The sequence below is a fragment of the Ovis aries genome, chromosome X (genome assembly GCF_016772045.2).
Source record: "Ovis aries strain OAR_USU_Benz2616 breed Rambouillet chromosome X, ARS-UI_Ramb_v3.0, whole genome shotgun sequence".
In the NCBI taxonomy this organism is placed as follows: Eukaryota; Metazoa; Chordata; class Mammalia; order Artiodactyla; family Bovidae; genus Ovis; species Ovis aries.
Window position 1 is genome coordinate 113,678,181 of NC_056080.1, and position 26,892 is coordinate 113,705,072.

The 26,892-nt window shown below is 50.3% G+C and overlaps 1 protein-coding gene across 2 annotated transcripts; it reads left to right on the forward strand.

Annotated features, from left to right (window-relative positions):
- Window positions 1-26,892, forward strand: XPNPEP2 (X-prolyl aminopeptidase 2). Of its 2 annotated transcripts, XM_004022375.6 has the most exons (21): window positions 1-307; window positions 3,351-3,421; window positions 4,697-4,807; window positions 5,929-5,992; window positions 6,809-6,913; window positions 7,116-7,202; window positions 8,225-8,371; window positions 11,033-11,134; window positions 11,784-11,865; window positions 12,149-12,344; window positions 13,111-13,200; window positions 14,907-15,016; window positions 15,677-15,754; window positions 16,826-16,897; window positions 19,139-19,199; window positions 20,417-20,486; window positions 20,931-21,035; window positions 21,471-21,530; window positions 21,792-21,868; window positions 24,427-24,516; window positions 24,790-26,892. In XM_004022375.6, the coding sequence occupies exons 1-21, from the start codon at window positions 259-261 to the stop codon at window positions 24,982-24,984; spliced, it is 2,022 nt and encodes a 673-aa protein (XP_004022424.1). In that variant the 5' UTR covers window positions 1-258; the 3' UTR covers window positions 24,985-26,892. The 2 variants fall into 2 exon arrangements, with proteins under 2 accessions (XP_004022424.1, XP_060263576.1); XM_060407593.1 differs by lacking the exon at window positions 20,931-21,035.

The following is a 26,892-nucleotide window of genomic DNA, read 5'->3' on the forward strand; positions in this document are numbered from 1 at the left end:
ATTCTGGATGATTGGAAGCCAACAGAGGCTGCCTGGGGCAGTTGAGTCTTCTCCACCCAGCCCGACTCCTGGAATCCTCAGAAACGAAAGGCCAGAGGAAGACTCTCCATCCACCAGCTGGACACCTCCTCCCCATTGCCAGCCCCCACCCTCTGGCTGCTGCTGCCCCGGAAAGGCCTGGAGGAAGAGGCCAAGGAAACAGCCTTGTCCACTTTCCCTTGACCCTACATCCACCCAGCACCAGCATCTGAAGACCCCATGGCCTGGGCTCGCTGGGGTAGCCACCCCTGGCTTGTCCTCCTCTGTGGTATGTGCACCCTGGCCTCCCCGCTCTGGGCTCAGAAAGGGTTGGCATGAAGGCTGGGCCCAGGTTGTCTCTCTTTTCTTGATTCCTCTCTATCTTGAGCAAGAGGAACCCCAGGACAGTCCTGGGGACCCTCAAGACCCATCTCAAGTCTGGTTTGGCACCTTTCCATTCCCACCTGTTAAAGAAAAAATGATTCTGGCACTTGTTAAAAGAGTAAGGAAGATTTTATTCAAAACTATTGCAATAAGACTATTGGACTTATAGTCCAACTACCAGACTTCCTTGGTGGCTCAGACAGTAAAGCGTCTGCCTATGATGCGGGAGACCTGGGTTCAATCCCTGGGCCGGGAAGATCTCCTGGAGAAAGAAATAGCACCCCCCTCCAGTATTCTTGCCTAGAAAATCCCATGGATGGAGGAGCCTGGTAGGCTATAGTCCATGGGGTTGCAAAGAGTAGGACACGGCTGAGCAACTTCACTTTTACTTTATTGCGATAAGCTAAAAGTTAGTCACTCAGTCGTGTCCAGCTCTTTGCGACCGTAGCAAGAATACTGGAATTCCTTCTCCAGGGGGTCTTCCCAACCCAGGGGTCAAACCTGGGTGTCCTGCATTGCAGGTGGATTCTTTACTGTCTGAGTTACCAGAGAGGCCCTAAATTGTTAATTGCTCAGTCCTGTCTGACTCTTTACAACCCCATGGACTGTAGCCCGCCAGGCTCCTCTGTACGTGGATTTCTCCCAGCAAGAATACTGCAGTGGGTTGCCATTTTCTTCTCCAGGGGATCTCCCTGACCCAGGGATCAAACCCAAGTCTCCTGAATTGCAGGCAGATTCTTTACCCACTGAGCTAGCAAGGAAACCCTCTACTGCAATAGGGGCACTGCAATAGGGGACAAAGGGCTCAACTCTGAAAACAGTAAAGATGGATGAGAACTTCTTGAGCAGAGTGAGAGGGTCAGTGCATGTAAAACTACCAAGAGGAGACATCAAGGGTGAAGCAATTTTTACTAAATTGACTTCATAGGATTCTTGCTAAAGGCAGGGTGATGAGATATCAAGGGTGGGAGATGAGGAATTTGATCAGATTTCAAGGCTGATAAGATACAAAAGGTGAGTGATTCTCTCTAAAGTGACTTACCATTCTTGCTAAGGCTGCTGCATGCAGGCTCAGTAAGGACAGGATGGAGGTGGAACTCCAGACCTAATGGAGGAGACGGCTTGGAGGAGCCTAACTACAGTTTGGTCTTTGTCACCATTATGGTGCCCTGTTCGTTCTCTTTGTTCACAGTCAAGTGCCCAGCTCAACATCCTCCACATCCACTCCACGCTGACCTTACGAAGGCCTCCTTCTCTTTGCTCTGTGGCAGCAGGTCCCTGCTCATTCATTCAGTACCCAGCTCCTGACACCTCCCCAGTACCAGGGACCACAGGTTGCAGAGCTGGCCGTTGTGAGCCACAGCCCAGGCCTCAGACAACAGTAATTGGGGTGTCCAGAGGGACACAGGTTGGCTGTGTCTTGCTTCTTATGTAGGTGTTTTAGCCTCACTATTTTGCCAGATCTGCTCCTATGGAAACAAGTATTCACTTTCTGAAATCAACGGGTGGGTCTTATCTCCTCCTTGAGTTTATGTGACGGAGAGAGACAGCCAGGTGTGGCACTGACAGTGTTAGAACCCAGGTGTACTAATTCTGTACTCAGAAAGGATTCCCCCAAAACATGGGGGACTGGAGGGAAGGCCTATCAGAGACCACTGGACTTTCAGAGTGTGAAGGCCCAGAGGCTGCAGGAGCTAGCCCAGGACCTGGCACACAGCAGGCACTTAGGAAATGTTTGCTCCATGAATACTGGGCGACTCTTCTTGGAACACACCAAATTTGTGGCAGAGCCTCAAGTAAGTAAATAAGGAAGTGTTAGTCGCTCAGTTGTGCCCAACTCTTTGCAACCCCGCGGACTACAGCCCACCAGGCTCCTCTATCCATGAAATTTTCCAGGCAAGGATATTGGAGTGGGTTGCTATTTCCTTCTCCAGGGGATGTTCCCAACCCAGTGATTGAACCCGGGTCTCCTGCACTGCGGCAGATTGTTTACTGACTGAGCTACAAGGGAAGCTGGTGGCAGAGCCTCAAATGGAAACTAAGGCTCCATACATTCTGTCCCTTCTGGGACACCAGCCTTCCATGGTTGGCTCTTTTGTACTCAGATGGCCCAGTTTCAAATTCCTGCTCTGCCACAGACTCACTGTGGCAAAACTTGGGTGAGTAACTAAACATATCTGGGCTTCGACTTCCTCCTCTGTAGAAAGCAGACAATAAGACCCAACGCACAGGGTTGTTGCAAGTTATCAGATGATATATAGAGTTGGCCAAAAAGTTCATTCAGGTTTCTTTGTTACAGCAGATGGGGCTGTAATCTAATACTATATAGATAAGTAGCACAGTTCAGTGTCTAGCACACAGTAGGAGCTCTTTAAATGCTAACCCACCTTACCCCACCAGGGGACGATGTCAGCCTGGGATTGCTTGTCTTCTGTGGCCTGGAATGAGCCGCAGTGATTTGGAGTGTAAGAAATGGTATAAGTGGGCCTTGAATTTAAGTAAACCCAATATATATATAATTAGATTTATAGAAGGGTAAAGCGAAGGTGGGGTGATTATTTAGTGAGATCCTCTAGAGCATTTAAGGGAAAATCTGATTACAAAAATTTAATTTACACACAACTTTTCCAGTTTGGTAGACCCTGAAAAGACCCAATTAGATTAGAAGGGAAAAATTGATTTAATGAGCACTAAAACCCATCCAAAGGTGGCAATCACTTGTCAATGAAACAGGTTTCTTTGATTGTGACCCAGAGTGCCATGCAATTCAGCCTGATTTCCTATGAAATGTGATTATTTTTATCCTCAAGTAGAGTTGGACAGCATCTCAGTGCTACAAAGGATGGCGGCTCTGCTGGGGTTCAGAGGGGGGTTGAGGGAACATGTCCCCGTGCTGTCTAGGACTTATATGGTCTCCGAGTGACCCTGGATTTTTCTCCGGTTTCTAGTTTATGCCTGGGGCCACCCAAAGTCACTGGACCAGAGAGAAGATGTGAGAAACTGTGCCATCAGCCCTCCGGTGAGGCCCTCCCTTCGCCCCGCCCCACCGCTCCCACCTTCCTGCCCATCCCCCACGGGCCCAGCTGCTAGCCTCGCCCTCTGCCAGCCTTCCTCCCGATTTCCGGACTCAGGGGCCACAGTTTCTGATTAACCTCCCCCGGGGCGGGCGGCTCATTCTCAGGTGTCTGACATCCGCCCCATTCCGCCCTCTCAGCCATTCCCGAGGCAGGCTATCTAGCCTTCCCTCCAGGCCTGGGCCTGGGCAGCCCCTGGGAGAGGGAGGGGCTGGGAGGAGGGGCGGTAAGGAGGCGAGAGGCCCCTAGCTAGCCTAAAGGCTAGGCAGAGGCCAGCAGGAAGGGAGGAAAGAAAACAACAGTTCTGGAGGAACTGGGAGGAGGGCGGAAGACCGAGGGCTAGAAGAGCCAGCGGAAGGTCAAGAAAGGGAGGCCTCGGGTGTGAAGACTGGTGAGAAGGCCCAGCACATTGGAGCCGAACGGTCGTCAGCTCCTACTTGGAGACCAGAGCAGTTCTTTCCACAGCTAAATGAGAGTGCGAAAGAGCTGCCTGGGCAGGAGCAGCCCAGACGTGAGGGCTCATGGGCCTGCCTGCAGGTCACTACAGTCTCAAGACATGGGACACGTGTGCGTGCCGTGCCCACTGTATGTGACCCGTGGGGCAGGCAGGTCGGTGGGCACTTTAATATTACAACCAACACGGATGTGTCCTTGAGTAGAAAGCAAAACCAAACAGAAAACCCACACTTTTTAAGATCAAATAACCGTTAACAAGGTAGGGCTGCCAGGTGAAATACAGGACAGCCCAATTACATCTGATTTGCAGATAGTGAATCATGTTTTTAATATAAATATGCCCAAATAGTACATGGGACTTCCTTATACTAAAACATGATTCACTGTTGACCTGAAATTCAAATGTGACTGGGTGAACATCCTGTATGTTTATTTGCTAAACTGGTATCCAAAGAGGGACCATCCCCTGGCCTGGCCCAGTGCCTGGGCTCAGACCCCTACAGTACTTACCCACCCCTCCCCACCTCAGGTCTCATCACTGTCACAGAAAGTCCCTTTCCAAACTTGCAAACACCTCTATCCAAGCACCTTAATCTAGAATAATCCATAACATCCGCTGCTGCCCCATCTCTGGCCAGGCTGGCTCAGCCTATGCACCCCCAACCCCTACCTAAAGGGAGGCTGGAGGCCCCTGCATCCATCGTTTTCTCAAAGCAGTGTGTGTGTGTGTGTGTATGTCTTGTTGTCTTCCTGTCACCTGTCAGTACCTTCCAGTTACTGCGGTCAATACCACAGCGCAGCTCACAGCCCTCCGCCAGCAGATGTACATCCATAATCTCTCTGCCTACATCGTCCCCGACACGGATGCCCACATGGTGAGGGATGACTCCTCTCCCCAACCCCCACCCTCTCTGCTACCCAGGCCACAAACAGGACTGTTGAGACTCAGAAGATGGAAGACAGAGAAAAGGTTTGACAGGCAAAGGAAAGGGAAGTGGGTAACCTGGACACGGGTGTTTTAGGGCAACTGAAACAATGTATTCCTTTACATAGGACAGAAGACATTGCCCAGTTTTCTTGACCTCAGGCCATGAAACTATAAACAACTTCAGAACAATTTTGATCAGTTCCTAGATGGTGGATCCAGAATGAATGTTTAGGATACCCCTGCCCTAGAAGGTTAGAATATAGGCTGGAAATTGAATTAGAGGAACCCTGAGATGCCTTCTGGCTCAGCCCTTCCCATCAGCTGATGGATGGAGTGCTGAAATGATCACACGTCCAAGAGTATGAGGTACAGGCTGGAAGAGGGGGAGTAGTCAGGGAAGATGCTTGTCTGAACCAGAGCTGCCCAGCCATCCCACTCTTGCCCACCCTGGCTCAGCCTCCACCCCATTCACCCTGCCAGCACCAACCCAGTTGGAAGAGAAGGCATTTTTAGAGTCAATATCATTACTTGAATTAGTTTCCCCACCTGCTGAAAAGGGCTAAGAAGCTTAGGTAAGGATCTGAACTTCTCAGAGCCTCAGTTTTCTCTACTGCAAAATGGGAATAATGAGATCTGTCTCCAAGAATTATGGGGACCAAAATGCAATAATGTGTAAAGCTCTCTGCAGAAGTTATTTATGATAGACCCATTCTACTGTGCTAGACTGGGGAGGAGGACTATTGCAGGGGAGAACCAGTAGAACAAAAAGGCATGATCCCAACTGTAGAGAATTTGCATCCTGGCTGGGGAGACAAAACTTCTTGGCAAAACAATCCAGTGCAGGACTGTGGGGTTTTGATGCCAAGAAATACAGTTGTTCAAAGGACGGGAAGATCCTGAGAGCTGGGGGAGTTCCAGAGGGCTTCCTGGAAGAGGTGTCCAGTGAGCTCAGGCTTGTAGGACTGATTGATTCTGACTAGACAGAAACAACTGGGATGTGGTTGGGGGCCTTCCAGGTGGGGTGTGACTCCATGAAGGAGACTAATGACAGTGTTGTTGATTTCCTAGAGCGAGTACATTGGTGAATATGACCAGAGGCGTGCATGGATTACAGGCTTTACAGGGTCTGCAGGTAACAGCTATTACCTGCCCCTCATTGCTTCTGTTGGGAGACCAAGAGTGGTCAGAGAGGCCCTAGTGTGACTAATTCTTAGCAACCAGGACCCCAGGATTTAGTGTCCAGAGGCCCCTGCTACTCTCTCTGTCTCCCCTCCATCACTCCTAAAGGGGTCACCAGGGCACATCTTAAAGCCGACCAGCCACACTTCTGCACGAGGCAAATGGCCCTCCTGACTTCTTTCCTGTGCTCACGGCCTCAGCCACAGCCAGGCCCAGCCTCACACTCCCTGGGCTCCATTTCTGGGTCAGTTGCTACCTCTATATCTAGCCACTGATTTCTTTCACCCGATGGCTCATATGGGGGCAAAGTTTTACTTTGCTGGTCCCTTTATGGACAGCATCACCTCACGTGATCCAATGAGACACAAACATAGAGACCCTTTCTAGGGTACTGGTTTCGGAATTGGCCTCTCACCCTGACCCTGGCTCCTTGAGTGAAACCTAAGCTTCTCTTACTGATGCTTAAACATCCCTTCCCTGGGCTTCTAGCTGCCTGGACTTGCCTATCACTGGTCCTTCTCTTTGCTAAAGTCACCAGGTTTGGCTTCTTTGCCTGTCCTCAGCAAAGCCCCTGGATTAGTGTCCACATCAGCCTTCCCCCCAACACTCTCTTTAACATCTCCTGGCTCACTTCCTTCCAAGGGAGGAGAGAAACTCTTTCTAGAGGCCCCTTGTGACACTGTCAGAGACTACCGCATCACGCATGTGCTAACTAAAGCCATGCTCTGCACTGTCGCCCTCCCCTCCAAGAGTCTCTGTTCTGCCCCAGGAGTCGCGGTGGTGACCATGGGGAAAGCCTCTCTCTGGACCGACAGCCGCTACTGGACCCAGGCTGAGCGGCAGATGGACTGCAACTGGGAGCTTCATAAGGAAGGTAGGAGATTCCTGGGGAAGGTACAGGTGAGGGGGTACCTGCAAGGCCATTCTGGGCTGCTGTGAGGAGCTTGGGAAATTTGGAGCCATCCCTAACCTTTGAGACGGATATCATGGAGGACAGACCTGACAGGACTGTCACAGACAGAAGCCTGGCTGGAGGGCTGTGGTAACCTCAGTGTACCTTCTTGTCTTTCTCTCAGTTGGCACCACTCCCATCGTCACCTGGCTCCTCACTGAGATTCCTGTTGGAGCACGTGTGGGCGTCGACCCCTTCCTCTTCTCCATCAGTACGTTCTTCCCTCAGTTCCAGTGTGTGTGTACACACCAGCGAGGGAGACTCAGGCCCTCGGGATGTAAAGAAACCCATCCTGGCAGAAGGAGGTGCAGGGGGACTCTAAAAATAGAATGTTTGAACTTGTGGTTGCAGAGTATTTTGCAACAAGGCTGTATTCCGGGATTGTGTAATGAAAAGACATTTAAAAGAATAGAGTTTTTTAAAAGTCAGGAGTGCAGAGACCCAAACTAGAAGATTCAGGGAGTTGTTAAGACCTAATCAATGAGTAGGCTAAGATGGTCTTCAACCTACAACCATCCTCTATACCCTGGGACTCTACTGATCGGGGCACTAGAATCACTTGAGAGCCCTCTTCTGGAAGGCAGCTTGGAAGGGTTAGAGGAGTTGGAAGGGTTTCTGAGTAAAGAAGCACAGTCCCTGGGACTTCTCTGGTAATTCAGTGGTTAAGACTCTGCACTTCCACTGCAAGGGGCATGGGTTCAATCCCTGGTCTGGGAACTAAGATCCTGCATGGTGTGTGGCATGGCCAGAAAATAAATAAAAAGAAGAAGCAGCACAGTCCCCTCTTCTCCCCTCTAGGAACATGGCTCCTCGAGCCCTGGTGCCCCCACCACTGGCCAGCCTGCCCCCAAAGGTGGCGTCCTCAAGAATATGTAGTGGGAGGCTCCTACTTCAGACCTGGTTTCTCTGCCAGCCTTTCCAGTGGCCTGAACCTCAGCATTCCTTTGGGCTGTGGCATGCAGACAGGACCGAAAAGAGGGCCCCACAGCCATTGACACTTAAAAAGATGAGCTTAGCCAGCTGACTGTGGACAGCATTAGGGTGGGCTCAGGACAACTGAGCTTTGAAAAGTGAAGGAAGAAGGTGAAAGGGCAGAGCTCAGAAGGTTCAGACTGCTTGGACAGGCTCTGGCAGCCAGGCTGTAGGAGTGGAATGAGAGACAGAGGGGACAAGAGCTAACTTTGCCTTAGTCACAATTTTTCCTGAAGTCTAAACTCCTTCCTGTCTCTGTAGACTCCTGGGAGAGTTATGCCAAGGCCCTACAAGTCTCTGACAGAGAGCTGCTGTCCATCCCCGTCAACCTTGTGGACCTGGTGTGGGGGTCAGAGAGGCCTCCAGTGCCAAGTGAGCCCATTTATGCCCTGCAGGAGGCATTCACAGGTAATTTCCTACGCTCGTCCTCTTTCCCAGCTTGAAGCAGCACCGACCGCAGTGCTGCTCCTTTGGCTGAAAAATTCATCCTAAGACGTTCCAAAGCAATGGTTTCATGTGCACCTTTCATGCAGGTTTCTAGGCCCCCTCTCCTCAGAGAATCTGAATCAGAGGGTCCTCAGACCATACTTAGAAAATGCTGGAATAAAGAGTGTTACGATTTAAAGCAGGAGGGAACAGGAAGGGAGGAAACAAGGGAGTCAGAGAATGATGAAAAAATCCCTACCCCTTTGCAGAGAGAAAAAAACATGAGTTGCTTCTCTGGTACTGAAGACTGCTTTGTATTGAATCATTCAGACCTTGACTTCTGGCCCTCCTGTGATGAGGAATTCAGATGTAAGATGGCTGGGGTCAGATGGGCTGGTGTGGACAAAGCAAGCATAAACTAAACTCAAGGTCAATCTGTGGCACAGATTAAGATTCAAGTTTTGGCCAAACCACAAAGGAAAGTTAACTGACCCCCTAAAGTTCTAACATCAAAAATCTTGACCCCACTGACACCATCTAAATATGTCATAAGAGAACAGTATGCTCTATGATTCTTGTAAGTAGTAACTAAGCTCCTGACAGGACCCAGGCTGCTGATTATGAATCAGTGTCTTGACCACCACCACTCCCTACCTTCCTAGGAATTCTGATACAAGCCCTTGACTTGAATTCCTGGGAACACTGGGCAATCTGAGAGGCCCATTTCCATACACAGGTCTACGTACACTTCTTGTTTGGAAAGGAATCTGGAAAACAGGAGAGAAATTTCAAAATTTTGGGTCTGATGAAACAAGTCGCAATTGGGTCCAATTTTCTTTATCCATTCTGATGTAACTTGCAGAATCTTTCTGCTGCTTGACACAGTTTTTAAAGAAACTTGCTATCCAAGACAGTTCCATCATAAATAAAACTCATCCCATTCAGATAAGGAAGGCTGCAGTTCCATCAGGAAGAGGAGGGGATAAAGAGGGAAAACCTTCCAGGGGCTGGGAAAGAATTCACATGGGTTTTATCACTTCCCACAAGTGAAAGGAAACCAAGCCATTGCAGGCTGTTAGTCTTCAAGGAAAGGCCACGCAGAGCAAGAATTTGGCCTGGTAGCCCAAGAACAGAGTCTTTCTAAGCTTATAAGAGAGACTTTCTCTCCAGTCACTCACAGGTTTTAAAGGGGATGAAGTAAAGAGCATGAAAAGTAGTTACTCAAAGATACCTCTGTGTATCCAGCCATTGAAGTTGCCTTTCATTTGTTGTCTCGAAAATGTATCACATCCATGAACCTTGAAAACATCATTCTAAGTGAAAGAAGCCAGCGAAAGCCCCATGTTGTATGATTCCATCTGTGTAAAATATCCAGCATAGGCAAGTCCGTGGAGACAGAAAGCAGATCAGTGGTTGCTGGAGCTGGGGGGAGAAACGAATGAGAGGGACAGCTGGAGGGCAGGGTTTCCTTTTGGGATGATGAGAATGTTCTGGAATTAGTGCTGGTGGTTGCACAATCTCGTGAATGTTCTTAAAGGCACTGAGTTGTGCACTTTAAAATGGTTAAAATGATACATTTCATGGTATGTGCATTTTACCACAGTAAAATAGAATCAACCTTAAAAAACAGTATTACACCCAAAGCTTTGGTTCTTGTTGAATAGTTTTACCTGTTTGCATAAAGATTTTTTAAATTGAATTATGTTATTTATGCTAATCTCCAAGCCCAGCTAGAACTCTTCATGCTTATGATCTTCTGCCAGCAAATTCCTGGCCCTGCAGAGGGGCAGACTCTTTAGAGGGATTGCAGGGAGCAAGAAAAAAAGATGAAAACCAAAGTCCTAGAACCAGTATACAAGCATCTCCAAAAGGACAGGTCTGTGACACAGAGTTTAAGGACAAGGTGGAGACTAACAAAGTTAGCAAGGTCATCCATTGTCTGTACCAGTAAGAGTGCAAGCCATGTAGTCAAACAGACCTGGGGTCAAGTCTCAGTTCCACCCCTTGCCAGCTATGAAAAACCATAGATAAATCACTTTACCTCTCTAAAGCCTCAATTTCCTTATCTGTAAGATGGGCCAAGTAAGGATTAAAACAATGTACGCAGAGTGTTTAGCTCAGACCCAAGTGGCTTTAGTAAGTGCTGGGGTTACCACAGAGAAGAGGATTAAACATGGGCAAGCCCTATCTGTTTGCTCTTCACCTCAGGCTGCTCTGCTGATCTCTTTTCTGCATGCCTATTTATTACTCAGAAAGTTATACTGGACTTTCTATACGGCAAGACACCATTCTATATACATTACAAATCTTAGTTAATTCGACCCTCACAACTCTATTGAGGTAGACACTATTATTATAATCCATCTCCATTTTACAGATGTGCAAAATAGGGCACAGAGCAATTAAGTAATTTTCCCAAGGTCACCCAGCAAGTAATCACAGAGCTGGAATTTGAACCCAAACAGTCTGGATCAAGAGCCCCATGTCCTTACTGACTACACAAGTAAGAGTCTGATTAAAGAAAGGGTTCTATTGCTTTTTAAAGGAATGGAGAACGATTGCCCTAAAGGGAGCCCTCTCAGGAACAGAGTGGCAAAGAGAAGGTAGGTCACTCATGCTTTCTTTGGGCTCTTTCATTTCCAGGGAGCACCTGGCAGGAGAAAGTAGCTGGCATCCGCAGCCAGATGCAGAAGCATCTTGAGGCCCCAACTGCTGTCCTTCTATCTGCACTGGATGAGACAGCCTGTGAGTATAGATCTGTGGGTACAGGGAGGGCCTGGCTTGCCCAGGAACCCCTAAGCTTCCTGGGCCCTGCAGCAATGACCATGTACCTGTGGGTTCTGAGAGCTCCTTGGCCTTGACCTGTAGGAACTGAGGTGAGGGCAGTAGCTTATGCCTACCCAGTAAGGAAACCAGGAAGCCCCATGTGATCTGGAGCCAGCCCACGGGCCACTGGAGGACCAGGCGACCAAAGCAGTAGAGGTTGTTGTCTCATGAAGGGGAGGAGGCCCAGCAAACACCTCTTACCGCCTGGCCATGAGTCCAGGGCGCTCACACGCCCAGCTTTAGCACCCCATGCAGCCCCACTCTGTCCCAGCATGACTCAGCGCTTCTCACCCGACCCCAGCTCTGGGCTGGAAGCCCACTGACACCCTGCGCAGACTACTGGCTGGGTATATGCTTTTCCTGGGAGAAAGAGTCCCTAGAGCTCATTAGTGCTTCAAAGACCCGCCCCTCTCCAGAAAGACTGAGAAACATTCAGGGGTAGAGGATACGGGTAGGCATGCTGCTGAGGATCTTTGGGGGCCAAAGCAGCCAAGAGGGTAAAAGGTGCCATTTGCAATTGCCTCAGGCAGGTCAGCTTCAGCTAGGCCCCATCAATTCTCTTCCCCAGGGCTCTTCAACCTGCGTGGCAGTGACATCCCTTATAATCCCTTCTTCTATTCCTACACGTTGCTCACTGACTCCTCCATCAGGTAGGACTTGTCCTTGGCTTGAGGTCATTGACTTCCTCCAACCCCTCACAGCCCTGACCTGCAGCCTTCCCAGAAGTGAGGTGCCTGCCCCTGCCGGACCCTCTAGGAAGCCTCTGATCACCTTTTCCTGACCCCCTTTGACCTTTGTTCCTACATACTCCAAATCTGGCCTGCACAGTTGCCTGGTGTGGGCCACCTCTGACCTCCAGGAACACAGGGCCTCTGGTCTTTTGCATTGCCCTTAGAGACTTCTGGGCCCTCTCGGTCTTCCCTGTCCACCCAGGTTATTTGCAAACAAGAGTCGCTTTAGCTCAGAGACCTTGCAGTACCTGAACTCTGGCTGCACCGGTCCCCTGTGTGTGCAAGTCGAAGACTACAGCCAAGTCTCTGGCAGTGTCCAGGCTTACGCCTCAGGAGACGTGAAGATCTGGATCGGGACCAGCTATACTTCATATGGGCTCTATGAATTGATACCCAAGGTGGGTTTGCCAGGCCCCGGCTCATGCCAGGCACCATCCCCCTACCCCCACCAAGAGCCCCAATAAGTCTCAATCTAACAAGGAAAGGGGGAGAGCCCCTTGTCCATTCTGGCAGTTGGTCAGTCAGCAGTGGTACAGTGAGTCTCCTTCTAGGCCTCCCTGGAAAGAGACAGGAGAAGCAGTAGCAGGACATTGTCCACAGAGATCCCAGACATTGTCACAGAGGCTGGGGGAGCAGAGGCTCTGAGGTCACCAGATGAGAGGCGGAGAACCGACTGTGCCAGGACCTTGGATGAGTGACTTCATCAGTCCAGGCCTCTGCTTCCTCACCTGTAAAGTGGCACTAAGAGTCACAACCTCAAAAGAATTGCTCTGAGGAGCTTAAAAGGAGACAGTGCATATAAAGCCCAGTGCCTGCAGCAGGGCAGGCTCTCAGTAAGTGGCAGTTGTTATGATACGAGATGTGCAGGAAATAGACTTGTCCGAACAGCCCACAACTGGCAAGGGCCAGGCTTGCATCCATCCCAGAGCACTGTGGGGATCCAGGGAGGGAGGAGGAAGCAAGGGAGGGAGGGAGAGAGGGAAGGTTAGGCTGGACAGAGAAGACAAGGAAAGCCCTGCATAGTCAGAAAGCACACACAGGAAGGGCACTGCCACTCCAGGAAACGGCAGCTCTCATCTCAGCCAGGATTTCCTGCTAATCCTTTTCAAACCCCACCATGCCCTAGACAGGGCTCCCAGACCATCTCCTCTCTGCTCCTCACAGGAGAAGCTCATAGAAGACACCTACTCCCCAGTGATGGTAACCAAGGCGGTGAAAAACAGCAAGGAGCAAACCCTCCTCAGGGCCAGTCATGTAAGTCCATGGGCAGGCAGACACACAGGCCTCTGGGGCGCTCCCAGTCTGATGGGTTAGAAAGGAGACCATGCACGAGGCGCCTCAAGAAGGCCCTTAGTGAAACATAGACGTGGACACCAAATTCCTGGACACCCACTTATGCTCCACCCCCTCACTCACAGCTTGGTTCAGCGGTTTATAACCTAAGCCCCAGAGCTACAGTGTCTGAGTTCAAATCCTAGTTCCTCTAGCCACCTCCTAGCTGTGTGACCTTAGGTAAGTCACTTCACCTCTCTGGGCCTCAGTTACCTTCTCTGTAAAATGAGGATCATAGCTGTAACTATGTAACTATCATAGCAGCAGAGGATTGTTATGATAATTAAAGATAAATCTCTCTCTACATTATATAGTATAAATAATAAATAATATGTTTAAATATATTAATTGTAATACATAATATAAATATATACAACATGTACATGCTTAATCACTCAGTTGGGTTTGACTCTTCGTAACTCCTTGAACTGTAGCCCACCAGGCAAGAATACTGGAGTAGGTTGTCATTTCCTCTTCCAGGGGATCTTCCTGACCCAAGGATTGAACCTGCATCTCTTGCATCTCCTGCATTGGCAGGCAGGTTCTTTACCACTGCACCACCTCAGAAGCCCTAAATATATACAGTATACACTCCAGTACTCTTGCCTGGAGAATCCCATGGAGGGAGGACCCTGGTAGGCTATAGTCCATGGGGTCGCAAAGAGTTGGACACAACTGAGCGACTTCACTTTTTCACTTTGTACATATTTGCATTTATATACATCTATGTATATGTGCAAAATATACCTATAAATATATAATAATTATGTAAATATATGATACTTATATAATAATTATAGAGTTCTATGTGTATAAATACAGTTATATATTTATATATATTAAATATATATATAGCTTTTAATACCACCACCTGGCACACTCCAAGTCTTAAATATGTTAGCTTTTATAATTTCTTCACCCTGGGGAGAAGATGGTTTGCCCCTTTGGATGTTGCTGCTGCTGCTAAGTCACTTCAGTCATGTCCGACTCTGTGCGACACCATAGACAGAAGCCCACCAGGCTCCCCCATCCCTGGGATTCTCCAGGCAAGAATACTGGAGTGGGTTGCCATTTCCTTTTCCAATGAGTGAAAGTGAAAAGTGAAAGTGAAGTCGCTCAGTCATGTCCTACTCCTAGCGACCCCATGGACTGCAGCCCACCAGGATATTCCTGTTAAAATTGGGATATGTTGCCTCATTTTTAAAAACATATGGAAAATGTTAAGCATGTACAAAAGTAGAGGAAATAGCTTAGTGATCCCCATCACTATCATCCAGCTTTGATAATCATCAACTCAAGGCCAATCTCATTTCCTCTACAACCCCACAGTCATTACCTCCACTCCCCATCCTCTGCTGCTGGATGATTTTAAAGCAAATGCCATCTATCACATTGTTTCTTCTAGCAACATTTCAGTATCTCTGACAAGACAAGAACTCTTTTTAAAACATGACCATACTCTGATCATGTATATAGACATGAATAAGAATCCCTTAATAGTGTCACATGGCCAGTTAAACCCTCACGTTTTTACAGCTCAGCTCCCAGAGCAATCACCACATCTCCTGCATCCTGGAGCCCCAGCTGAGACCGTTCCTCAGTCTGCCTTTCTGCTTGTCCTGCTCCAGGTGCGGGATGCTGTGGCTGTGATCCGCTACTTGGTCTGGCTGGAGAAGAATGTGCCTCAAGGCACCGTGGATGAGTTCTCTGGGGCAGAACAACTGGAGAAGTTCCGAGGGTGAATGACCACAGCCATCCTTTTCAGCTAAGTGTGGGAATGGGGGCAGGGAGGGGAGCCTGGTCTTCTTACTTACTGGGGAAGGAAGACCCTCCTTGTATTTGAGGGCTCTCTGGAATAAGGAGGGACAGGTTCTTGAGTGGTCAGGAAGCTGGGCAGGGGTATTGGATGACATTCCCCAGCGCTGCCAAGAGCTGGGCACCTAGAAGGGCCACAACCCAACAGCGCCCCCTAGTGTCTTCTTCAGGCACGGGCCTCTGAGGAGAGGCCGGCTCAGGCCAGTAGGACCTTGGACCACTTGAGAATATCAGGCTGAGCTGCTCCTGGGGTGGGGGAGTTTTCAGATACAGGGAGCTAGGTTTCTTCACACTTGCTTTACTAGGAACTCACTTTGGGACACAAAACTTTGGTTTCCCCATCTGTAAAATGGAGGTGGAGGAGGAATAATTGGTGTCTGCAGTCTTTCCTTCTCTGACCTTGAGTGGTCTATAAGTGACAGGTCAGGGCTTGGGAAAGGACAGGAGGTGGCACTGGGAAAGCCAAATGGAGCCTGGCCAAGGGAGGGGCAAACATGACTTTTCACTTGCCTTTGCTAGCTCTCCTGGGCCCAGCCTAGTCCCTGAGCCCATTCATTGACCATTCCTGCCTTGTCCTTTCCAGAGAGGAGGAGTTCTTCTCTGGATCCAGTTTTGAAACCATCTCTGCAAGTGGCCTGAATGCTGCCCTGGCCCACTACAGGTACTTCAGGAGGAAGAATTTTCTGGGGCCCTGTGGAGGATTTGAGTCCACATTTAAGCTTTGAGGTCTTTAGCACTGTGGGACCTGGGGCTGGGGAATAGAGCCTAGTCAGGTGTTGGGAGTCTCCTTTGAATTAAAAGACTTGAGTAATTTCACTGCCCAGGAGGCTGGGACTTTATGAGCACTTAGGACAGAAGGATCTGGAAGGCAGATGGTGGGGCTGCTGCTGGATGTTTTTCCTTTGCTTCCTGTCAGTTATTTAATTCTTAAAGCTCACAAGCACGTGGGGAAGAAGGGCTCATTCACTCTCCCTGAACCAACCAAGGTGGCCCCCAGATATAGGCTGGGCAGATGTTTGGCTCCATAGCAAACAAACACCTGCAGCCAGCCTGATGAAACTGGGGAAGGGGAGTGATCAAGCTCACCAGATGCCTCTGGCTGGCAAGGGCAAAACTGGGAGAGGGCAGAGACCCTCCAGTGGTTGGCTTAGCCTATCCCAGACTTCCTTCTCCTGGTGGCCCCAAGCCTTCAGCTGCCTTGGCCCAGCCCCCTCTCCCTACTAGAGAGGAGCATGGTAGGAATTCCTCAGCTCTACCAACTGCTGCTCTCCAGCCGCACCCTTGAGTTCCCTCCCTTCCTGTGCCCTGGTTTCTTGGGGCCGTCTGCTCCTAGAGGCAGCAGGAAGTTAGAGAAAGCCCTAGACTGAGCATCTGGGTCCAGGCCCAGTTCCCTCATGGCTTTCCCGAGGGGCCTCCTGATGTAAAAGATGGCTGGACTGGGTGCTCGCTAAGGCCTCCTCATCTCCCACATTCAGGGCTCTTTCCTTTCTCCCTCCCTGGAGACCAGGGCCTGGCCTGGGGAGATGTAGGATACACAGATGTGTGCCGAGGACATTAGCAGCAGAAGTTCATTAATCTTCCAGGGCCCTTTGGGAGATGATGACGTCCCCAAGGGAGTTAGCTGAAAAGCCAACCCACAGGGAGGAAGGGGTTCCTCTGCTTTCACTCAGGACCCCTCCCTACCTGGCTCAGTGTTAGGCTGCTCCTTTCTCAGCATCTCTGCCCTTCCCAGCCCCACCAGAGAGCTGCACCGCAAGCTGTCCTCAGACGAGATATACCTGCTGGATTCTGGGGGACAGTATTGGTATGTACTCCACCTCACCCCCGCCCTGGCCCGGCTGTGTCAGCTCAGACAAGAGCCAGCCAAAGGTTTCCCTTCCTGGGCATGGATTCTGCATCTGAGAAAGGAGAGGCCTGGATTGAATTGCTTAAGTAGCCTGTCCATTTTCACACGTGGGAATCCCTGCCCGGTGGGCAACCGACAGAGGCCAAAAGTGCGGCTGCCCACAAATGCCTAAAAATCAGGAAAAGACTCCCCTTGTGCAAGTAAAAGGTTTTTTTTTTTTAAGCCCAAACATTATTACACAGTCCCAACTGCCCTGCTTGACTGTGCAAAAAGTATCCCCATATTCTCACCCAAATACCCTGGACACAACCTGCATGCCGCGACAGCACAGTGCACGCCCCCACCCCGCCCCTCACTGCGTGCTTGGTGAGGTGACCGCATCACGTGGAGCGGGGGCAGGATCGGACCTTCAAGAGAAGCGGGCAGGTGAGTGACGCAGCGTCAGAGGACAGCCAGCAGCAGAGCTGGGACAAGGCACTACCATCAGCATGGGATATGTTTGTGAGTAGACGTGTGTGTGTTCTGAGTATGTGCATGGCCACAGATAGGGTTATGTGGGAGGGCACTGTCCCCTGCTCCAGGACTCCACAATCTGCGTGTCTGCTTGTGTGCTCTCATTGAAATTAGTATATACCCATTTGGTGAGTGGCATTTTTTAAGATATGTTACTTTTGTACAGTGCACAACCTGAACACCTAGACATGATAGCCATACGGGCTAAGTCGATTCAGTCATGTCTGACTCTTTGCGACCACATGGACTGTAGCCCACCAGGCTCCTCTGTCCATGGGATTCTGCAGGCAAGAATACTGGCATGGGCTGCCATATCCTCCTCCAGAGGATCTTCCTGACCCAGGGATCGAACTCACATCTCTTATGTCTCCTGCATTGACAGATGGGTTCTTTAACACTAGCACTACCTGGGAAGCCCTGTTATGGAATACTGGAGTAGGTTGCCATGCCCTCCTCCAGGGGATCTTCCCAGCTCACGAATCGAACCCAGGTCTCCTGCATGGCAGGCGGATTCTTTTCCAGCTGAGCTACCAGGGAAGCCCACGATAACCATGAGAATAGGCTAAGCCCATTCCTTCCAAATGTATGACCAATCATTCACACAGGAGCTGAGTTGAAATGGGCTGGAGGATTTTCCCTTCTCATCTGGGAAGCAGTTGGACTCTGGGAAACTTGGGGGAAAGGAAGGGATGTGCTGAACTGATGCAAGAGCCAGGAATCATTTCCCATCCTCTATCCTGTGGTGAATGTGCTAATGACAAAGGCCCTTCACTGGGAGCCAGCCTGGCGGGCGTTCAGCCTAGCAGCCTTTGCAGTCACCAGTATGGCGCAGTGCAGACTTGAGATGGCTGATGTGCAAAGGGGAAGTGAATTCTCGGTGTGTTGCTGGATTGGGGCGTGCTCAAGCAGGGTGAGGCCAGGGAAACGGTCACCTCACTTCCTCTTCTCTCCTTCTGAAGAAGTCAGCCACATCCTGTGACCTGCTCCCAAGCTGGAGTCCCAAAGGCCCTGGGACCATTCCCCACTTCCCTGGGGGCGGGGGTGGCCGCAGGGGCCATTCTGGGGTAACGACTGCAGGTGGTGGTTGGCAGTCAGACTGTTTGCCTTCTGGCAGCTTCGGTTCACTGAGCAAATCCCTGGGGCAGATTCATGTTTACAATGGAGAGAACTGTATAAAGCCACTGCTTGAGCCAGGCCCAGCCTCCGTGAGGCCAGCGAGGGAGAGTTGTCTCGTCTATGAAATGGGGATAATGAGGTTTGTTCTGCATCCCTCATTCTGTAAATAGTAAATAAGTGTATGAATGTGTGAGAGTGTTATGATCTCTCAGTTTCCCCATCTGTAAGAGTGGGACAATCCCTTCCTGCCTCACAGGAAGCCTGGAGGGAGCATTTCTTTTAGAGCCAAACTGGCCCAAGGAAACTTTTGGTCAAAATGGGTGGGGTTGGGGTGGAGGATGTATGTGGGGACTCAGGATTCCTGACGACTTTGCAGAGCTCCTTCAGACGCACATGCTGAGGATGGGAACTGCATCATGGCTGCCATCTTCTTCCCTTGGCCTCCTTCCCCACCGCCATCCCAGTCCTGCCACTCAAACCCCAGTGGTGAACACTCCAGAAGAACAGGGCCACGATCCCTACCCCAAAGTATTCACCTGAGCTGGACCTGATGATTGTCCTTCTCCACAGGGATGGGACAACAGACGTCACCAGGACAGTCCACTGGGGCACCCCCTCAGCTTTCCAAAAGGTAGGCATCAGACCAGATTTCCCTGCCTATGCTCACCCAAGGAACACCCAAGCAACCACTCCTGCAAGAGCCATTTGATTATATAGAGTCTGAAACTAAAGCCCAGGGAGGTTAAGTAGTTTACCATAGGTCACACAGCAAATTAGTACCAGGAAACCCAGTGCCCCGGACTACTTCCCCAGAGATACTTCAGGCCCCTGGTAGGGCCTCAGCCCAAGCTTAACATCATCCCATTTCAGAAACTCAATGAACAAATATTTATTTAGTGCAGTCTGAGCCTAGCCTTGTGCTGAGCAGAAAGGAAGAAGACAGGCATTCCATTCCAGGAGAAAAAAAACTGGCACCAGCATAGTCTCAGAGGTGGAAAGGGACTTCACTGTTCAGGAAACGATGAGGGGTGGGTGTGGGGACACGGTCTATGCACCTCTGGGACCACATTCGTGCATTCAGCAGGTGAACTGTGGCTCAGACATTGTACTTGAAACAGAGACAGAGAAAACAAACACTGGTCAGGCCTCCAGGAGCTCAGTTTAGCAGATAGATCCAGTACCCCGGGCTGTCATGCTCAAGATGACAAGCCCTGTGTGTGTGGGGGCGGTGGGGAGGGGGTGAAGGGGACTCACCACATCACCACAGGGAGTGACTGGGAGAAGATGCCTCCCTCTCTCTTTCCACGAGGTAACAGCCCCAACAGAGCAAGGCTGGCCTGCCCATTATTAGGCCTCAGCTTAATCATAAGGCCGTAAGAAAACTCAAGGGTGATCATGATAAGGGCAGAGGGGCGCTGACCTCTATTTGACCCGTTTACTTTGTTGAGAGCACCCTACACGCACAAGTCTACCCACTCCTCCCAACGACCTGAGCTGGTACTATGATCATCCCATTACAGACCACGAAACTGAGGCACAAAGAAGCTCAAAACACTTGATCAAGGTCAAGTTTGTGAGTGGCCATGTTAGGATTCTAGCCCACGGAGTTTGCCTTCTAAACCCTTACTGTCGCAGCCTCAGCTCACCCCCCACCTAGACAAGCCAAAGGGAACCACGTGGACCAAGCCCCAGCTTTGGGCAGGTGCCCCTCCGCCTCCTTTGGCCGTCTTCCGGAACCCGTGTGCCCACACACAAGCATGCATGGGTCCCCCCGTATCCCCCTGGGCCCACATATGAGTTTTTAGCCACTCAGGCCTCATGCACATTTTGTCACCTTCTCTCCATCAGGAGGCATACACCCGCGTGTTGATAGGAAATATTGACCTGTCCAGACTTGTCTTCCCAGCTGCTACTTCAGGTGGGTTTTGGAAACCAGGCTGGACCCAGAGCCTCAGGCCCTGATTCCACTGCAGCCAGACCCTGGGAGGCCAGTGGGGCAGGGGTTAGGTCATCACCCCCTCCACTGTATAGATCCAGTCCAGCCCAGAGAGAGAAAGCCACTTGCCCAAGATCACACAGAGGGTTAGTGGGAGAGCCAGGCCTTGAGCTCAGAGGCAGGGGTGTTCAGTGTGCTGCAGCAGTCATGGGAGGATTCTGGGAGGAAGCAGGTGTCTTGACACATGGGGAGGTCCAGGTAATGGGTACAACATAGAATAGACTGGAGACAGGGCATGCCTACCTGCCTCTCGGTCCCCTCTCCTCATGCACCATCCTGGTGGTTAGTCTGGGAAAAGTTAGCCAGAAGGGGCAAAGCCAATACTGTGGCATCCAGCCAATTGACTGGAGGTCGTCTCTCTTCCAGGACGAATGGTGGAGGCCTTTGCCCGCAAAGCCTTGTGGGATGTTGGGCTCAATTATGGTCACGGGACAGGCCATGGCATTGGCAACTTCCTATGTGTGCACGAGTGTAGGTATCTCTTTGGCACTCCCCTGCAGTCTCCCCTCTTATGAGAGAGGCAGAGTATTTCACAGGTATGGAAAGGACTGGGACCCGTGGAGGGGCAGTGACCCAGGCCAGGGGACCCAGCTGGTGGGAAGTTGGTGCTCCACAGGGTAAGTGAGAAATGCTGGCAGTTGGCCACTCCAACTGGCATCCAGGATGGGTCCAGAAAGAAGAGAGGCAGGTCAAGACACAGTGGCTGACTGGCCTAGACCCCAGAGAAATAATAGCCAGAGCCGACCAGTCACTGGTAGACGAGGACAGTGGATGCATGCTGCTGGGGGTATCCAGTTACCTGCACTTTCCCAGAACCTGCCAGATGCCATGGAGCCTGCTAGATGCCATGCTGGCGAGTGCAGGAGAGCTGACGCTGGCCTTGCCTCTCCCTCTCTCCCTTTGCAGGGCCAGTGGGATTCCAGTCCAGCAACATTGCCATGGCCAAGGGCATGTTCACTTCCATTGGTACGGTTCTCGGACTCCTCCACGACTTCATTCTAGCAAATGCCAGCCTTCAGGGAGCACAATCCCACACAGGCCCGCCCAGACTCCACTGCTGTACTCCCTCACCCACCTCCCCAGTCCCAAATAGGCTGTCCCACCATAACACCAAGCCCCTTCTAACATCTAGCAAGTGGTGGGACTGCCACTCCTCATTCAGTACAGGAAACCTGGGCTTGGGTCTTCCCCCTACCTAATGTCACCAGCATCTCTTCTGTCTCCCAGAACCTGGCTACTATCTGGATGGAGAATTTGGGATCCGTCTGGAAGATGTGGCCCTTGTGGTAGAAGCAAAGACCAAGGTAAAGACAGGCTGGAGGGGTAGACAGCGTGGCAGGGACTTTGGGCTGCATCAGGGGTGAGGAAGGTCAAAGGAGAACTCAGTGTATGGGCATGAATTTCTTTAGAGTCTTCCTTAGCACCAGAATAATTCCATAAAACAGTTTCTCAAACCTGTTTGCACATTAGAATATTTGAATCATCTAGAGTTTTGTGTTTTTTTTTCAAGCCAATGCCCAGGTCTCACTCTGAACCAAATGAATCAGTAGCCCTGCCCTAAATCATTGGTTCTCCATGCACATAATAAGCACCAGGGGAGCTTGTTAGTTATAAAGATTCTGTATAATAACAACCAAGAAGATAAAATACCTAGATATAAACTTTAAAAGACTTATGTGCAGAAAATCTCTACTGAGGGACATTAAAAAAAGATTTAAGTAAACGGTGCTCTCTGGAAATAAGCCTCAATATTATGAAGATGTCATTTCTCCCTAAATTAATCTACAAATTCAAGACAACCACAATTTCAATGTTAACTGGATGCTTTTGTAACTTCACAAAATGATGGTAAAGTTTATTTGTAAAGATAAACATGCAAAGATAGCTCAGTAGCTAGGATAATTCTGGAAAAGAACAATAAGGGAAACTAGCTCTTGCAGATACTAGCCCACACTACAAAGCTGCCATCACTAAAACAGTAAGACAGCAGAGATGGGAAAGACGGATGGAACAGTGAGACAGAATAGTTAGTCCAGAAATAGACCCTCTAATTTCTATAAAACGAGATGGGAATTTAGTTTACTATAAAGCTGTTGCCTCAAAACAGTCAAGAAGAGAGATTGTTTGATCACTGGGCAGGGGAGACAAATGGCTAATCATTTGGTTGGGGGAATTAAACTGAAGAACCTCGTTGTTACTCTAAAAAAAATTGCAAATGGATCAAGGTTTAAAGGTGAAACCATAAAAGATCTAGAAGAAAACCTATATGAATTCATTTATAATCCCAGGGCAGAAAGGGGCCTTTATAACTCTGACTCAGTTAAACAAAGAACGTCTATATGGGAACAATGCCAAAATGAGGTCAAAAGATGTGTGATAAGTATAGCACGTATATCTGAAAAAGGGGGGATGTCCTTTTACCACAAGCTTTTAAAAAATCAGTAAGACCAGGCTTCCCTTGTGGCTCAGCTGGTAAAGAATCCACCTACAATGCGGGAGACCTGGGTTTGATCCCTGGGTTGGGAAAATCCTCTGGAAAAGGGAAAGGCTTCCCTGGTGGCGCAGAGGTTAAAGCATCTGCCTGCAACGTGGGAGACCTGGGTTCAATCCCTGGGTCGGGAAGATCCCCTGGAGAAGGAAATGGCACCCCACTCCAGTACTCTTGCCTGGAGAATCCCTTGGATGGAGGAGCCTGGTGGGCTACAGTCCATGGGTCGCAAAGAGTCAGACACAACTGAGCGACTTAAAAAAAATTTAGTAAGACCAAACTAAGGAAGAAAGAAAAAATGATTAAAAGACATAAAGAGGCAATTAACTAAAATCAACACAGATGGCCCATAAATTCGAAAAGATGCTCAACTTTATTGTTAAAAAGATATAAATCAAAGTGACAATGGAGTACCACCTGATAGACAAAAGCGAAAGACTTTGATGATACCCAGTGCTTGTGAGTTTGTGGGGACAATGACACTCTCATACGTTGCTTGGGTAGGTACAAATACCTACAAACTTTCAGGAAGGCAGTTTGATAATATCTATCAAAATTTATACTAAAAGTGCCTGTGTTTTTTGTCTCTGCCTTCCCACTGCCAGATGTGTACCTTCTGGCTATAGTCCCCAAATGCCACTTTTGTATAAAGATGTTTATATGATGATGTTGATTGTAGCATTCACAGTAATAGTTTAAAAAAATGGAAACAGCCCAAATATCCATCATTGGTTACATAAATTATCATCCACATACTATGGGCCCTTAAAAAGAAGGAGGTCGACCTTCCTGTGCTAATATGGAGCACTCTCCTAAGTTTACTATGGGGGGCGGGGACAGTGTTGGGGAAGGTGCAGGAAAGTGTCTAGTAGGATCCATTATGCTTGAATTTTTTTAGCATATACTTGTATATATATTATATATGCCAAAAATGTTTTCAGGAAAGAAACCGGGCAAGGAGGAATCTTTCCATTTTTATTGAGTCTCTTTTTGTAGTTTGAATTTTCTAAGCACATACATGCAAGAGCTCTCTGGGAGATGGGAATTATGGGCTATTTCTTCTTTATGCTTGTCTCCATAGATACATCAATTGATAGAAACAGAGATACGGATAGACAGATAGAGAGATGTAGAGATGGAAATTAGATCTCTACATCTGAGAAATATAGGCCTAAGTCTAAACTTCAGGAATCATGAGGGAAGCACCAAAGGCAGGTGGCTAAGTGGTGGACACAGGGGTGGCCAAGGGCACTGTGGGGGCTCAGGCTTGACAAGGCCAGTTCCCTGTGCCCCGGGCTTCTGGGTGGAGTGTTCTCTCTCTCCGTCTAGCCTTGCTCACTTCCTGCTTTCCTCCTTTACCTGTGGGTCCCCCAGTACCCAGGGACCTACCTGACCTTTGAAGTGGTGTCCTTGGTGCCCTACGATCGGAACCTCATTGATGTTAGCCTGCTGTCCTCTGAGCAGGTGAGCGGGCACCCCTCGGCGCTGTCTATCTCCAGCCCTCAAGCCAGTGACTGCCTTCTCCCTGGCCCTGGCCCTCTCTTGCCTCTGTTCCCCCTACCCTAAGACCCTCTGCCCCTTCCCTCACTTTGGGAGGGTCCACACGGGTGGCATCTATAGGCTCACACTGGGCATCCCTCCCCTGATCACCTGAGGATGGCTGGGGACCTGGGCCAAGCTGGCACCAAGCTCCCACACCTTGGCCTGTGAAGCCCTCACCCCTCCTATGTCTTGCAGCTCCAGTACCTGAACCGCTACTACCAAATAATCCGTGAGAAGGTGGGCCCGGAGCTGCAGCGCCGCCAGCTTCAGGAGGAGTTCTCCTGGCTACAGCGGCACACAGAGCCCCTGACTGCCAGGGCGGGGCCCACCACCTCCTTGGCCCCTCTGGTGACAGTCTCTGCTCTCGCTATCCTAGGCTGGAGTGTCTAGTGTCTGAGACTCCCCTCCTGACCCTCTCGCTCAACTCCCCTCGCCCCACAACACCCATGCCCCAAGAGCCCCCGCCAACCCATTGCCTAGAAACCACCGCTGCCCTCAGCCTCCTCCTCCGGAACCAAGCCCTAGGGGTGTGGGGCTTCTTGGTCACTGTCAGCACCTCCCCAAACCCCTTCTCCGCCCTACACTCCGACCTTCAGGCTGGGACATTCACCCTCAGCTCCCAACCCCTAGCCCCTGGATACAAGAGCCAGGTGGTCCCCTTTCCTCCTATGAATCCAGCAGACCAGCCACTGACTTGGCAGACCCACCTCCTCCCCCACTTCAAAAGACCAATACAAGATAGCACCCTACCTCCCAGGAGCTCCAAGACCCTGTGAGAGTCCCACTCTGTCACACCTGCTGGATACAGCCTGACATACACTGGCTCCTGACTTGTGGGTATTCCCGCACCCTTGAGGCTGCCTCTGGCCTCCTGCCCTGGCCCTGACCCTGCAGTGGCCTCCTGGCTGCAGTCCACAGGCTGAAGGAACAATTGCTGCCTCCAGGCTGCTGCGCCCCTGGAGGGAGAGGAAGAGATGGTGGCTGAGGCCTTTGGCTGTGTTACTGCCACTCCAGGGTCAGACAGACCAGCCCCTCTACCCACCCATGTGTAAGCCCATCACTCCTAAACCCTGGATGGGTTTCATTCCTACCGACAGCATGGGGAGTTAAGCCATAGGAATCTGCCCAAGGGGTAGGAGAGGACTCTGGAATATGGCCCTAGTCGAAGTTGGGAACAACCTGAGCAACTCTACCCAATCACTACCCCAGACTTCCCAGCACGTTGGCCACCCAGTGAGCTTTCCAAAGCACAGGCCCTGGGACCATGCTGAAAAATCCTCCAGCATCCTTGAGTGATCATTAACCTGTGTGCATGAAATCTGGTCTCCCCATTTTACAGATAGGAGAACTGAGTTCCCAGTGGGGTAAGACCTGCCTGAGGACACACTGTTTGGTGGGAAAATGGTGGGGCCAGAATGGATCAGCAGTCCAGATCTTTTGCCCCTTGGTACCGTGCAGAATGCCCTAGCCTACTTGCTAGCCCTTTCCAGGTTCGCCGAACCAGCGGCTGGAGCATGAGGGAGGATAGGGAAGGGCTGTCCCTGGCCAGCTGAACCATTAGCCACCTGGGCTCACATCCTGCTAAAAGCTTGAAACAGCCTGGCAATGAAGCCTGCTTGTGGGTTTTGCATTGTCTGCTGTGCAGCCGGGGACTACTGTTACCTGTGGCTTTTGTGGTGGGGGCGGAAGGGGAGGAGGTGAGGTGGGGGTGGGGATGTGAGGCTCCCAGAAGCTCAGTTAGGGAGCACATGTGCTTGAGAAGGTGCAAGTGAGCATGCGTGCGTGTATGTGGATTCGCATGCATGCCACGCCCAGCCAACCACCTCCTGTGGTAAAAGTTGTAGCTTTGTGGACAGGACCAGGGGAGCCCCATGCTGGGGGACTTGCAAAGGTGGTCCCAGAAAGTTGGGGCCAGCACCAAGGGGAGGAGAAAAGGAGAACTCTGGGGCAGAGTGTTGAGCAAGGGCACCCGGCTGAGGAGTCCCCCAGGTGGGAGCACCAAGTGTGAGGGTGACCTGTGACAGTTATTACCACCAATGTTGCACCCAGAGTCCCCAGCTCTGAGCCATCCTCACTGAGAGCCTGTAGCACCCCATGGTGGGCCCCTGTTTGCTGAGTCATTTGCTCCCTCACAAGCTCACCCAAAAAGACGTAGTCATAATAAAATGAGTCGTCACCACCATCACGGTCATCACACCTATCATCCACTGAGTGTTCACCATGTACCAGGCACTGTGTTTTACATTTTTTCAATTTTATTGTGCTAAGAACATTAAATGTGAGATCTACTCTCTTAAA

Bases quoted from the DNA above. Each gene is read 5' to 3' on its own strand.
- XPNPEP2 (XM_004022375.6), top strand. From the start codon at position 259: ATGGCCTGGGCTCGCTGGGGTAGCCACCCCTGGCTTGTCCTCCTCTGT. The intron at 11,135-11,783 runs GTGAGTATAGAT...TCTCTTCCCCAG, and splicing joins TGCACTGGATGAGACAGCCT to GGCTCTTCAACCTGCGTGGC. The intron at 11,866-12,148 runs GTAGGACTTGTC...CTGTCCACCCAG, and splicing joins CTCACTGACTCCTCCATCAG to GTTATTTGCAAACAAGAGTC.